Raw genomic sequence first — 15,545 nt, 5'->3', positions numbered from 1 at the left:
TTTTTCAAATAAACACTGACAAAATTTGTTACCTTTTCAGAAAATGCTTTAAAATGCAGGAGCAATATTGAAATGAGAACAAAGATTTCTGCCTCTGACAACTGTTAGGAGCCTGATGCCCTTGTGAAGTGAAGTGATCAGCCTACATGTGGGTCTGCGGGGAGCAGTCGATCCAGAGCTGGTGATGGAGGTAGAACTCTCCTCGTGTTCGTGGTAGCCACGGCGACCCAGAATAGGGGCATGACGTGGTGCAGATGATCTTTTTACTGGACTCCGTGACCCACCATCCTGATGGGAAAAAAACTCATTAGTTAAGCTTAAATAGTATCATGTGACTGTTGAGTTCTTGTAATTACATAACAATTTCGTACATTCATAATTTGTGAAGCTACCCTGCCAAACAACTGTCTCCCCATCTCAACTGTAAGACTGTGATTCTGATGAGCTCTGTGGTCTAGTGAGGCTGGACACCAAATGGGAATCATTGTAACAAACGGTGGGCATGACACTGAAATGAAACAACAATGTGATCCAGTATGTGAATATAAACAACACAGTGACAGAGTTATGAAAATGACACAGCAGGTCAAACTAATTGGTACAAAGCTCTGTAAGTTGTGTTGTATGATTGGGAAGATGTTTGCAGGGTCATTTTATGTGTAAATGCGCTCAAACAGCAATGTACGGTATATATTTTTCTTCAACTAGTCTTCCACTATCCCGTTTTTGTATATAAACAGGTGATATTAGTACTTCTGAGAAGTATTCATCAGATGCATTACATTTGTATGATTCTTTAAAAAATATATACAAAGGTATCGATCAGCAAACATAAAACATAGTGGAGCATAGAACATCATGTTCAGCTTTGGCAACAGTAACCGGCTATACTGTACATTAATAGATGTATTAGAAGACATTTACAGTATGCTGAAAATGACATGACATTTAAGGAATGCAGAAATGGTGTTATTATAGACACAATAACTGTCATTAGCATGGTGGAGGAGGAAAATGGAGTCACGACCACGCCAGCCGATGGGGAAATGTCACAGGGTGACTCTACACCCACTCAGTATAATAAACATTCCAAATGGGTCTCTCTTCACTATCTGTGCAAAAAGAACCAGTAATCTAACAGCTTTGTCCTCTATGGAAAGCCAGCATTGTCACAGATTTTTAAATTACAAGAAAAAAATATTATTTGCTTGTGCTATTCTTCTGCCAGTTGATGTATTTCAGCTAGTATGTGTCAACATTTGAGGTATTTTGATAGCTATATCAAGCTATACTCTCTTTTTAAGCCGTTTATATCTTGAAAATATTTCATCCTCCAATTTACGAACAGATTTTTGGAGTGTTTCTAACTCCTTTGAAGATAAAAAGGTTTGCAACGATGTATTTTACATTGTGAGAGCTGCCTACAAATAATACCATAATGAGGAGACAAAACTTGTCATACGATTACCTTATTATCATTACATCCAAAATATTTTTTTAGCCTGTGAACTTGTTTGCTGGCAAAGGCAAGAAAGTGATTGTGATTGTCTGACTTATTTTTAGGACACTGATCTCAAGCATCTCCGTCTATTAAGATGTGTTCTGTTCTGCACTGATATGTAGTTGTTACATTTTTAAATTTTTTTGTTTTTCCTCTAACTGGTTTTGATGGAAAATGTTACATACAGAGTAGGCTTTACTTTTTATACTTACTGATGCTCTGTCTCGAGAATGTCTGGCAACACTAAGAGGGTGGCGATTGTCTGAAAGGGCTTCTGAAACAGAAATGAGGGAAAATTAGGCAGGACATGTATAATCTAAATACAATTAAGCTAAAGTATAAGTACTTAAAATGATCTACATTGTCAATTACATAGTTCGTAACAGACATTTATACTTGAATTTTATGTCTTAGATTGGAGAAAAACAGGTGACTTGAACAAGAATCAACTTGTGGTCAGAGGATCTCCAAAACTACAGCTCTTTTAATGAAGGTCATGTCTGCATTAGTAAGACAGGAACACCATTCTGTCTTATTACGTCCCATATTGCTGGTATTGAAAGTTGTACAAGAGAAGAATACTGATGGAAAAACTAGTGATGGCCTTCATTTTATACCATGTGGATGTCCTGGGTGTGTGCATCAATAATCTGGGGAACACATAGCACCAATGTGCACTAAAGGAAGAAGGTAAGATCTTGCATGTGTTGTAAGCTATAAGTAAAAACATGTATGGCTTCCTAGGCTATGAGTCAAATGTGCAATGGGAGTAGGTTGCTGCTCCTTTGAGAGTGTTGTTCTTCAAAGACTTGGCATTAAATCATACAGAGTGAAGGATTTCTATAATCTAATTGGGGCAATGCAGCAGTAAGCTGAGCTTTTATCATTGGTGACACAGAATTCAGTCCATCAGGGGAAAATTAGGTGCAAACTGCCTCTGCGACAGAACAACATTGGAGACTGCTTATGGAACAAAACATAGACTAGTAGCTTAGAAGCAATCATACATGTGAAAGTGGAAAAGAGCATTTATAGTATGGTTCAAAAACTGTAACAGCTTCAGTATTTGGCAGCCAATTATAATGAAAATGTTTGACTATAATAAACAGATCACTAATAGCTCAAACCAAGTGCAAGAATTAAGAGGGAAACTAAAGTGACAACAGTACAAAAGCTTTACAATCTTGCTTTCCTGTGCAAAAACCTGAATAAATTAATATATAAAGGGCCATAACCTTTCTTTAAATGAAAACAGATTAAACATTTCTTTCGATCTAATTTTGATTACAAAATCAGAAAAACACAAAACCAAACAAATAATTGTAATCAATAAAATAAAAATTAATACCTTATGTAAGAGTACTCTGACACAGCATGACTGATATGATGGGAACTGCTGTACTGGTAAATGCTAAGAAAACTGCCTGACAGATCAAACCCATGTTTCACCTGTGGGTCTCCTTCTTGGGCAGGAGTGATGCTGGATCGGCCTTGTGTGACGGACTGCTGGCTTCATGGCGCTCCGCTTGGACGGAGACAGAGTCTGAGTCTCCACTTTTTTGTTGAAATCAGTCTTCTTAATGATGGCTGCAAAATTCAAAGAAACAAAGCAAGTGACTAAAAACACTGAAACCTTTGAGGGGAGACATCATCACACTTAGGTGCCTTTCTGCTGTTTGATTGTGCATGTTTATTTCTTATGATTATCTATATATTTCTCAATTGCGGTCCTGGAAGCTAATATAGCTATTTAGAAGTACAAGCCTTGGCCAAATTAAAAAAGAAAATTTGTAAAAATATTGATATTTGTCCGTTGATACAGAAATTTTTGTTTGTTTTTCTCTAAGCATCCCATATTGCTGTTATTAGCATTTGTTGATCATATTATAGGACATGAAAACACATCGTTTCACAATGCAATTTATTTAAAAACATTATTGTTTTCACTTTTTACATTAAAATAACCAGTCAAAAAAAAATTGTGTAGTGATATTCATTTTAGGAAGAAGGGTAATTTGGAGATTATTTATTTAAACAGTATTATCCATTCTTCAGTACGATTAGAAAATTATTTTTATGATTACTGAAAAAATAATGAGTTAAAATAAATACCTTTTTTCTTTTTGATCTCTTCTCTGGGTATGTAGATGGGCTCCTTGCGAACAGGTTTGCGTTCAGGCGTGGAGATGCGTCCTTTAGTTCGGCCTCCTTTAGTTTTGGGTTTGACAGATTTTTCTTGTTTTTCTGTACTTCGTTGTTTTGTCAGACTACTCTGTACGACAGCGGGTTTCTTAACTGGACTGGGCACCTTGGGTAAAAGCTCAATCTGCTCTGTTGCCATACTCCTATCGTCATCTAGTAAACAAGACACGGAAAAAAATAAATAAATAAAAAAAACAATACCTGGTTAGAAACAGCAGCAGGAAAAGGGTTTGGGGTAAATACTAGGATATATATTTTAAATGATATTACCTTGTGTGTCTACCCAGGAGCTGTCAAGGATGGAGTCATCAACTGTAGTTTCATCTCTATCGTAGCTTTCTGACCGTCCCTCTGTTTCTCTGGTCTGAGCTTCCTGTGCTGGGGAGGCAGGGGTTTCAGGAATGTCCCCTACCTCCTCGAGGCTGGCTGCCTCAAAATCTGCTTCCTCAGCCAGCTCTATAGATTCATCCTCCTCTGCCTCTTCTTCTTCTTTCCGTGCACCGACACAAAGGGTTTCAGCCTCAGGTGGAGCAGAGAAACGAACACTGTGACCAGGTTCTTCAGCTTCATCGATGGTTTGCACCACTGTGATGAAATCGTCTTCGACCATCACCACAGATTCAATTGCAGCGTGGGTCTCTGGTATCTCTTTTGTCACCTCTGCTTCTGCATTCTCAGGCAGGTTTCCTTCAGCAAGATTTATGGAGACATTTTCTGTCTGCTGCATTCCTTTGGCTTCTACTGGCTGGTCTGAAACTATTTTGTCCAATTGAGTCAGTTTCTCTTGTTCTTTCTCCTTGTTGAGTTCAATCTCCATCTTTTCCTTCTCTGCTCTCTCTTTTTCCATTCTTTCTTTCCTTTCTCTTTCCTCTTGCTCCATTTGTTCTTTCACTTTTTCTTCCCTCTCCCTTTCTTCCTTCTCATTCCTCTCTCTCTCTTCTGTTTCTTTCCTCTCCCTTTCTTCTTCCTCCTTCTTCTCCCTCTCTTCTATTTCTTTCCTCTTCCTTTCTTCTTCCTCCTTCTTCTCCTTCTCTTCTATTTCTTTCCTCTCCCTTTCTTCTTTCTCCTTCTTCTCCCTCTCTTCTATTTCTTTCCTCTCTCTTTCTTCTTTCTCCTTCTTCTCCCTCTCTTCTATTTCTTTCCTCTCCCTTTCTTCTTTCTCCTTCCTATCTCTCTCTTCTTTTTCCTTCTTCTCCAATTCTTCTTTATCTTTTCTCTCCCTCTCTTCTATTTCTTTTCTCTCTTTCTCCTCCCTCTCTTCTCTTTCTTTCTTCTCTTTCTCCTCCATTTCTTTCTTTTCCCTCTCCTCTCTCTCTTTATTTTCTTTATCCAGTCTTTCTGTCAGCTCTTTTTCATGCCTTTCTGTCTCTTCCTTCAGTATCCTTTCTGCCTCTTCTTTCTCCCTTTTCTCCTGCTCCTCTCTTTCTTTGAATTCTGCTTCCTCTTTCATTCTTCTTTCTTCCTCATCTTTCTTTATTCGCTCAGATGCTTCCCTTTCTTGGTCTTCCTTCATTTTCCTCTCTTGTTCGGCCCTTTCATCTTTGTTTATTCCTGACACAGGCGAAGCTGCTCTTTTGGGTGAACCGTACAATTCTCTTTGCTTAAGTTTGGAGGGTGAGAGTACTGGGGAAAGCAGTTTGTCATCATCAATGTTGCTCTCTACAGATGAAGTAGGTGATGTTTTCACAGGCCTGGCAATGCGGTCCTTGGCCATGCCAGTCAGCTGGTAAACATCCTCAGCATCCACCTCTTCGTAGGCCTCTTGGTGCACCAGCTTCACTTTCTCCCGGAGCTCCTGGAGTTCCCGCTCCTCCTCAAGACTTAGAGGCCTGTCCTCCATTTCCAGCTTGCGGATCTGCCTCTCATAATCGGCGATCTCGGTTTCTGATACTGAACCTTCACCACTGGCTTGGCGTTCGGTCTCACTCGTTGACCTCTCTCCTTCCTCTAGAGTCACAGTGACAGTTGGAGTCACAAAGGGCTCACTAAGCTGACCAAAAGGTGTCTCACTTACAGATTTTGTTGAATCATATTTGCTGCTTTCTTCAAGAGAATCATTTATTTTCCCTTGGCTTTGGTCATCCCTCTCATAAACATTGGCGCCTCCAGATGACAAAGTCTTGTCTTCCAAGGATGTATCTCTTACTGCTAATTTTCTCGCCTGTTCAGCAACTTTCTCCTCCAAGACAGAAGGGGTAAAATCATGTCCACAGGTGTTTGTAGGGCTGAGGACATCTGCAGGGGATGGCATAGGTCCTGAATATTCACTGAATACACAATACCCCATCTCTTCCAGTTGACTATCACTTTTTCTTACACCAGGACTCAACTCCCCTGAGGTCATACTAGTGAGAGGATCATCAGTGAAAATAGGTTCATCATCTTTGAGTGACTTCTTCCGGATTATTTCAGGGTCTGCGTTTTCTGAAGCCAGCCTGGACCGGGTACCAGCAAGGTCTAGCATTTCCGGCAAGTCCTGTGTCATCACTGATCCATTTTTGTAAGGGCCTTTATTTGGTTCAGGTGATTCAGGAGATTCAGGTTCTGGACTGACCTTTAATGGTGGTTCAGCAGTTCTTGGAGGGGAAGAGGAATCTGACGTGACAGAAGCAGCAGTCTCCAGGATAAGGGGAGGAAATGATGGAGGCTTATCTACACAGGGTGTAGAAACTGGAAGGTAGTCGGCTGACTCGTCAAGACTGCCACTTGTATATGACATGATGTCTGTGGCCAGTGGGGTGAAGTTTCTTTGCCTGCCTTGTCCACTCTGATCTGTTGTTCCAATGGTGATGTTGAGTGAGTAACTCCTCTGCTCTAAGGCAAGCTTACCGGGTGAAAGCCTGCATTCATTACTTCTATCAGGAATTGCAAACATGTCGGTATCTCCAGGTGGAGCTGTTTTTATTCCAGGGTTATCCTTAGCTTCTGCCAGTGTGCTGTAGCTGACTTCTTGGGACTTGGAATCATCTTTATTTGTTTTTTCACCAGATCGACTCAGTTCATAATACCCCTCGCCCTTACATTCTGTACCTTCCTCAGCCTCTACAGTTGAGGTTTCAAAGTATGCCGACATGCCTGATTTGTCTCTGGCCTCTCTAGTTGTGTCTCCTGCCTGAACTTTAACTCCCATCGAAGAGAAGTCAGAAGGAGCAGTGATGCTGCTGAGCTCCACCACCTCCACCGATGGCTGTTTTTCTGACACTGTGATTGGCTCTCCATATGTGGGCTGAAGTGTGAGAGATCTCACTGGTTCTTTGGCTTGGATTTGAACATCTGGAGGCACAAAAGATGGCATATCCATGGTTGGGCTCTCTGGTACAACTCGTTCACCAGCAAAGAAACCTTGCATCTGAGGCTCAAAAAATTCCTCAGGGCGCTTTTCTGATCCAATGCTGTCAGGGCTCATCGACTCACTGTCCTGCTTGTCTGCATCCATCTTCAAAGCTGTAAAGATATCTGTAAGTTGACTGTTTCTATCACAAAAGAAAAATATTGCTTTAGCATGCTATGAACAAGGATTGTTTATAAGCCGGTCACTGGGAAAGCTTGCACACAACCAGGCAAAGCTCTCCTTTAGAAACTTACAGCACAAATACAGCCATCACTGAAGAGGTACGGCAAGATTAAGGGCCCACCATGTCACAGATGGATGAAAGACATGAGATGGAGTGTGACGGAGTCGGCGTGAGGCAACTGTAATGCTGATTTATGGGAAAACAGTTATAAGAGATGGGAGGAGTACCCATGCATCAAAACCAACTATAAGGGATACAGCATTTCTGTCATTCATTGAAAATCATTGCTACACTTTAATTAAAAGTTGTAAATCATAAATTTGTTAGAGCATCTCATGGAACTATGATAACTTCATGTAATTTTCTCATCTAAGAAACAAGCATCCCAAGAATGACAGAGAAATGCTACATGTCACTCACAAATGGCAAGGAAAAAAGCAAATTAATATATTTTTGCTTTTTTTGATGATGATACAATTGCAAATATACATATGGTTCAACAAACACCTGTATCACACTGAGCAAGACACACCAAACACAGCTCTCTTATGAACTCTCTGTACTGAGACTGGTGATTAAAAATGCAATGCATGTTCTATCTACTGCAATTCATGGTAACATTAAATGTGCAGCACTGGCATACCAGCACCAAGCCATTATGTCTGAACATAATGAGAAACTAGTAAGCTTATAAGCTGGAGAAATTAAAAAGAAAAAGCACGGTTATGTTTAGCGTCACTTCACATCATTATACCAACACGAAATGGCCGGCCCCAAAAACTACATCAAGTAAATAAAATAAAAAAATAACACAAGCAAAGACACCACACACAAAAAAAAAAAAAAAACAGGTTAATCTGAACAATGTGACTCTTTTCACCAACAAGCCTGTGTTGCCTTGCAGCCGCAGCAGAGCGCAGAGAGGATTACTTGCCATTCCAGTACAATAATAATGCTTATGTTATTTGCTTCCTTTCTGACACATCTTGCGTTGTAATAGAGTGGCAAATGCAGTGACATGCAGGCAGGGAGAGCAGAGGGCAGGACACACCTGTCTCATGGCTTTCCTCACCCTCTGCATCCTCCTCCTCCTCATCCTCCTCCTCATCCTCTCTGTCCACAGAGCTTTCTGTGGCAGCACTAGCTGCCTCAGACTGCCCCAGGTCTATAACCTGTGCCTCGTCTAAGGCCTCTGTCTGATCTACGAGTTCAGCTTTGGGGCTGTCCAGCTCAGGCTCTTCCCCACTCCACTGCTGCTCATCAAGAGCTGCTTCAGACATTGCCGCCTCTGCACTCTCCTCCTCCTCTTCCACCTCTTCCTCCTCTTCCTCGTATTCAGTTGTAAGAGCCTCCATGGTCTCTTCTTCTCAAAAACAGGGTGAAAGGGGGGACACAATAAGACTACAGGCAACACAGACTTGGGTTATGTAAGAACATAACTTATGAGGGGATACTTTCAGCTCTGTAAAAAGGTGACCCAAACAGTTAGCTTTTTCACACAAAAACAGTGAGAACATGGAGTTTTAATTTAGAGGGATCTTGAGTGAGTGTTTAAAATAATTAACTATTTTATTACAAACTTTGTGACTTGTATTTACATAAAAAGGCACTCTCTGAGGGAAACTAAAAATGCCACAATCCAATTTATAAATAAGGCCAGATATTTTTACATGTAATAAACAAAGTAAATTACATATTTCAATAGGTCCATTTAAGTAAGATATTGTGAAATAATCCAACTCCTTCAAAAATCTAACAGTTTTGTTGTTTATGATTTGCAGTCCATTGTGAAATAAGTGAAAACTGTCACCGTTTCCCTTCAAATAAATTGTCATCTAATTGGTCAACCTGCACAGCAAATTAGAGTCAGGTTCAATTTTATTAATGGATCTTCCTTGTACAATAAATATTTTGGATTGTGTCACTTTAATATTGTCACTGATTCAGTTTGGTGGGCCTTGACCACTTTTGTAGATTAAAAGGGATTCCATATCCATTTGAGATGAACATATAAAGGGGGGTGATAACATCTACAAAAAGATATTTGCCCTGTGATGATTTAAATTTTTGGACTTGCACTATTTATAAATAGCTAGAAAATAATAATGCTTCTTTACTTTTACTTTAGTCAGCTCCAGGATCTATGACTGAATCTTTGTGGTCGGAAGCTCACTTCCAACACTTCCCCCCAAAATGAACTTTTTTCAAAACACTTTTGAAAACCTAGTTTTATTTATTGGATTTAAAACTTGAAAATTTCTTTCATATTTGAAACATCGAAGAAAAAAAAACACAGTTGGCGTTGCTGCTGATACAGTTAGATGGTATTGCACTAATTACCAACAAAACTTGTGAAAATAGTTTGTGATGAAACCATCGTTATCTCACTTAGTTTTTTTCTTTCCACCACTTGTCACATCTATAGAGCCACATAAGTGAAGCAGAAGCTTTTTTTGAACTACTATTCCATTGTGAAGGCCCATCTAGTCCTCCTTTCATCTGTCATCAGATTTAATAACTCAACATCCAAGCAGATCATGCAGCAGTTTATGTGGTGTGCTTATATTTATTTATAGGCACTGTAAATCAACATGATAAAAAATAGACTACTAAACTATTAAAACCTTGCAATATTTCCTTTTTAAGTAAGGTAGTAAGTTAAAAAAAACAAAAAACTCCAAAGTGCTTTACAATACAATCAATCATTCACTCATTCATTCACACACAGGCCGGTTGAGTGTGTGCATGTATATGAATGGGTAAATGACTGATTGTAATAAAGTCTATATATTGCTAACATTTGAAAGTGCCATTTAGACTACATTTAATTTAGATTTTATACTACCACTCATCTTTAAGTTGTTGGGGGGAAAGATTCAAATTCTGAGCCAGATGCAATAACAGTCTTAGATTTTGAACTATGTCTGAAGTGCATGTAGCATGATGGAGCTGAAAGTCTTCCTTGTTGCCACACTGTAAGTGTTAAGTCTTTGTGATATGGATGTATGCACAGTACAACACAGTGACAGAAACTGGGGTAATCTCAAGGAATGGACTACAGCACAAGACTGGGAAATGTTTGGCAAGGAGGGGAGGGCTGTGTGCATAGAGGTTATGCACAGTTTCTCAGACAGTTATGGGAGCAATGGAGCTTAAGTCATGTCCTGAGAGTCAGCTTTGTGGGCAACAATGTTACTGATGAAAATGCTCAGTGAGTGGCTCACAAAAACACATTGTCGTACTTTGTACACATCACTGCTATGTACCAAAGTTTACGGCAGGGCAACCACAGCTAGCAACTGTTCCGGTTAAAATGAATGACAAGAAAAAGAATGACTGGTAAATAAAAATGTCAGATTTTGAGTGGATACACATCACAAAGGACACACAAACATCACACCAAGACAGACTAAGACGAACTGAAGGACGAAGAGACGGAAGGACAAAAAGAGGGTAGGAATGAAGGAAGAAGGTAGTATCACAAAAGGAAAACAAAGGAGCGAGGAGATGAGGGGAGAATGGCAAAGAGGAACCATGCGTGGTTCACCTTCAATCTGTCTAAAGGCCACGGCGTGCCCTGTGGGGCGAGCGCCCGAGTGCGTCCACTCTGGGCTGAACAATGGGTGCTCATAGTACTCCTCGTCGGAGTGGTAGGGGTCGTCCTCGGGCACGGAAACTGAGATGGAGGGGGCGAGGAACTTGCACCTCTCCCGAGAATTTTGGAAGCGGCGGAGAGGGCCTGCCTCCTCCTCATCCCCTACATCTACGAACAAGACAGACACAAGGAGAAGAACTGCAGGGAAATTTGGACACACAGACTGAAAGAGAGACAGTGAAAAGAAGGAAAAAATAAAAGAAGAAAATGAACACTCAAAGAATGACCATCTTAAAGGGATTTTATTAAATGACGTCATAGTTGTATTTTAAAGTCCATATGGTTTTGCTAACTATAAATACTTTTCTGCACCACTTGCAGTACAGGCAAGCACCAAAACATTTATAAAAGTCCTCCTATTTTTATTGGAGTTATTTAGTTGGGAAAAATCTCATGAGAAGACAAAAAGCAGGTGCCACATATTGGCAGCCGAGAGGCATGGGGTGTTTTCAATTCACAATAATAATGTTATTTAATGATTATTTGGCGGCGGTGCCATTAAAGCCTTTTTTATCTTACTAATCCAATTTTAGATGCGGGACTTTAGCCTGAATGGTGTGCTGTAGTAAGCTGAGACACAGACTGAGTTTACAGCAACACATCAACTGGGTCTGGCGTAAAATGAAAGATGAATATTCAAAATATCTTGTGAAGTCTACTGATGGGTATCTGTGATACTCATGGCCTCTAACTCTTTAAAAGTTCAGGCAATTTTGTTTTGTCTTTAAAAGCCAAATACCAGGTGGACTCTACCTGGAAACTGAAAATGTGTTGTCAATGTGTCTCATAATGTGATATTGATCCAAAGCACATTGTCAAACGTTGTAGAAGAAGAGCAAGAATTGTGCTATTTGCAAGAGTGCCAAACAATGTCCTTTTCCACAGACTAAAATGCTAAGCAGGCGATGGCCCAAAAGTTGTTCAAATGGAAAATAGGTTCTTCACCTTATGATTTTGTAGCAAAACCTAATTATTAAATTAGTCTTTAATTAATTTACATCTGTAATAGAAGATAAAGAAATTCATAAAGCTGAGTAATAGGTCATGCTAAATTGTCTAACTTGGGCGAACTGTTAATTTTTTTTAATAGAGGGTTTAGTCTGTTCTTGTTTTAAGATGGACATTTTTTTGCAGACAAAAAAGCTTCAAAATAAAACAAGAGAGAGATATTTAGAAGAAGAAACAAAATAGGAAGGATTTAGTAGAAGAAACGAATGTAAGAAAAAGCTTGATAGAGAAGAAAAGACACATAACACACACAGAAACAAGTGGACAAGCAACTCAAATGAATCAAAGCTTTGGGGGCCAGCCTTTATCTAGCTAAGAATATCAAGTAAGGCAACATTTGATGGAGACATCTGCTCCTTTCTAATATTATAGAACACAAATAGAAGACAGTCAACATTGACAGCAACAGAGATTTTTTTATTCAGTGAAGGACATATAACCAGAAAAAAGGCCTTTAGTCTAAACTGCTAAATTAACACAACACCTTTTCAAATATCTAAACCTTGATATTTTTCAGACCAGAAAAACCACAGAGTCACCAACAGGTGACTCTAAATAAATTAGGGTGGCAGCAAAATGTAAATATATTTTCAGTATTTTAATTTAAAAATGAAACATTATAATCTGTTTAGATAATCATGGATAATGATACATTAAAATTTTGTTTCTCAGATAATTGGATAATATAATAATCGTACCAATAAATAGATTTTTTAATCAGAAATACTTGCTTATTGTTTCCTCAACTATGGGGAAGACGGCTGACTTGACAGTTGTCCAGCCAATAATCACTGACACCTTCCACAATGGAGGTAAGCCACACAACATCCTCGCTAAAGAAGCTGGTCAGTGTCGTATCCATTAGAAAGTTGAGTGGATGGAAACAGTGTTCTAGAAAAAAAGTATGCATGCAATTGGGACAACTGTAACCTTGAGAAACCTGTACAGGAAAGGCCATTCAAGAGTTTGTACTGTAAGTGATTTACAATATGGGCAGCAGCTGGAGTCAGCCCTTCAAGAGCAACCACACACAGTTTTGTGAACCATCACAGTTCTTAAGTACGTAATCAGACTCTGAACAAGACCAGAGTCTGATTCATTCAGAATATCCACATCTCCGATTGTAGAGCAAGAGTGGAGGGGGACTGAATCAGACTTCCTTTGAAGTCTAATGAGGTTTCCACTGTCGGTGATGATTTTTGAGAGCCATGTCATCTTCTGGTCTTCTGTGTTTCCTTTAGTCTAGAGTCAGCACCACAGTATATTTTACCACTTTGTGCTTCCTGCTTGTCAGCAGAAGGAGGCTCTATTGTATTAGTGTGCCTGACTGGCCAGCAAACTTGCCTGACCTAAACCCCAAACCCCATGGAGGAGTTATGGAAAATTGCAAAGAGCAAGATGAGAGACAAGTGCAAAGCTCCTGTTAAAACTTCCTGAGCATATTAGATGTGTCAGAAAATTATCACATCCATGCCAAGACTCACTGAAGCAGTAATTTAAGAGGAGCTCCTAAAAAGTATGGAAGTACGCATACACTGTGCAATAACCAGACAGACCTCTTAAAAGGTCTTCTGTGTTAAAAATACTTTTTTTCAGGTCTTATTTAATATTATTTTTTGAAAATCAGAATAAAATTTAACTTTTTTATTTTACTATCTCATTAAATTCTTATTCGCTGAGATGCACCTATGTAATTTTTGGTTTTTGAATCATTTATCAGTAATCTTTCAAGTTTTAGGAGCACTTTTTATTGTCACAAAAATTAAGCATACTCTTACTGGTTTATGTGTTAAAGTGGAAAGAAAATAGCTAATAATAGCACTTCATTTAATTGCAGTTACTTTTTTGACAACAGTTTTCTTTATATTCCAACAGCAGAAGGTAACTACAACTTTAAAACTATACAATTTAATTGCACTGATTTAATTTTGTTTGACATTTTTTATATCATCAGTTCAGTTATACCTTTAGATATTTAGGTTTATATTGGATCTTTTTGTTGAATAGAGAGCTAATTTCTGACTTATAAACTACATCCACACACAAAAAAAATAAGTCAGACAAAAGACAATGAGCAGACAACCAAATGGCCAAAAACATGCAAAACATAAATTAATCAAAGGAACAACTAACAGGAAGTTGAAGGGTTACCTAATATGGTTGATTTTAGTGTGTGGGAAGGCTGACATGTAGAGCTTAAAAAATAGGTTTTGGATGAAGAGGATCATATAAAAAGACTATACCTGTACCAACACAGTCTACATGCAGGTGGAAGTCTCTTTCACTCTGGATGGACGATGGCAAAAATGAAGGTTTTCAGGATGACTATGTTCCAGGCATAGGATGGTGGAGAGGTGGTAAGATATTACAGGAAATGTATGACAGGAGAAAGAAGAACATGATGTCGGTTTTCACAGCTCGTATTTGGCTTACTTAACACGCTTCATAGTGTTGTTTGTCCCACTGGAGACTGGGAGAAACCCTTGTGTGAGGGGTAGCGCATATACACAACCCCAACAGGTACAGTCAACGGAAAGAAGAAGACCGCACTCTAGTTTAATAGAAGTATGCACTCTTTATTCTTGGCCTACCTTGCTCCAAGGGACCAAAGTGTTCAGCTGCAGGTGAAGGGGGAGGAGAGGGAGGCAAGTTGGTGGTATCTTCAACTGTAAAGAGGCATTTTGAGAAGATGATACATAAATCCAATGAAGTTGATGCATTGAAAGAATAAGCGTATTTATATAAATGTAGGACATACAGACGTATGGCAAGTAAAAAGCAGATTTTTGAAATCTAACTTCCTTTTGAAGTTAGGTGCTTAAAATGGATGATTGTTTACTCTGTACATGTATATTCTCCGAATGATGTAAAAGATTCTAAGGTGGTATGAACAATGCTTTGCAAAAGTGTATATAGATCCAGAACCTTTGTCCTATTTTGACAAAATGCATATACACATTTCAATGCATTATATTTATGCTTGAAGTGATAAAAAGGGAAGGAAAAAAATTAAAGAGTTGGTACAAAAGCCTTAAACATTTTTCTGAGATTCAAGTGGCATCATGAACCAAAAACACATCAAACAGGTCAAGGATAAAGTGATGGAAAGATTTAAACCAGGTTTAGGTTTCTAAAACAATATCCCAAACACAGAGAAGTCATGTGAAAAGTGCTCTGGTCACATAAAACCAAAATGAACCTTTTGGAATACATACAAAGTGTGATGTGTGGTAAAAAAAAAATAGCATTGTATATCAACCTGATGCTTTTTCTTAACAGGGAGTTGAGAAAAGATGGAGGAAGTTAAACTCAGGGCATTGCCGAAAGAAAGCCTATCGATATTTATGAACAGAGATTCAAAAGAGGTTGAGGTCAAAGCATAATCATAAGTCAGAAATGGGCCAAAGTCCAGCCCTGAATTAAATCAAACTCAGTAGACATTATCTTGCAAAACAGAAAAACATCCTCAGAAAAAAGCTTGCAATTATAAAAGTGGTTTTACAATGCACTGACTCCAGGTTTCCAAAGACACAAGCATGCTACAGCTTTCAAGATTTAATTTACAAACAGCTTGTAAACTGTGTATCACTTTCTTTCCACTTCACTACTCTTTTTCAGTCTGTTACATCAAATCCCTGTAAATTTATTAAAAGTTTGTAGTTGT

General features: G+C 38.9%; 1 protein-coding gene across 11 annotated transcripts in view; it reads right to left on the bottom strand.

Moving 5' to 3' along the window:
* map2 (microtubule-associated protein 2) overlaps positions 1–15,545 on the bottom strand; it is a 72,447-nt gene that overhangs the window by 10,454 nt on the left and 46,448 nt on the right. For 6 of the 11 annotated variants that reach the window (XM_044130842.1, XM_044130845.1, XM_044130846.1 and 3 more), the window contains 8 exons: positions 14,473–14,547; positions 10,766–10,981; positions 8,270–8,581; positions 3,974–7,147; positions 3,614–3,856; positions 2,951–3,088; positions 1,714–1,775; positions 147–288 (listed from right to left, as the gene is read on the bottom strand). In XM_044130842.1, the coding sequence (XP_043986777.1) occupies positions 147–288; positions 1,714–1,775; positions 2,951–3,088; positions 3,614–3,856; positions 3,974–7,147; positions 8,270–8,581; positions 10,766–10,981; positions 14,473–14,547 (4,362 nt within the window). The other 5 variants (XM_044130850.1, XM_044130848.1, XM_044130851.1 and 2 more) reach the window with 5 other exon arrangements.

The sequence above is a fragment of the Gambusia affinis genome, linkage group LG11, assembly GCF_019740435.1.
Source record: "Gambusia affinis linkage group LG11, SWU_Gaff_1.0, whole genome shotgun sequence".
NCBI classification, from domain to species: Eukaryota; Metazoa; Chordata; class Actinopteri; order Cyprinodontiformes; family Poeciliidae; genus Gambusia; species Gambusia affinis.
Note: the sequence above shows the minus strand (reverse complement) of the source record. Positions and strands in the feature narration are given on the sequence as shown.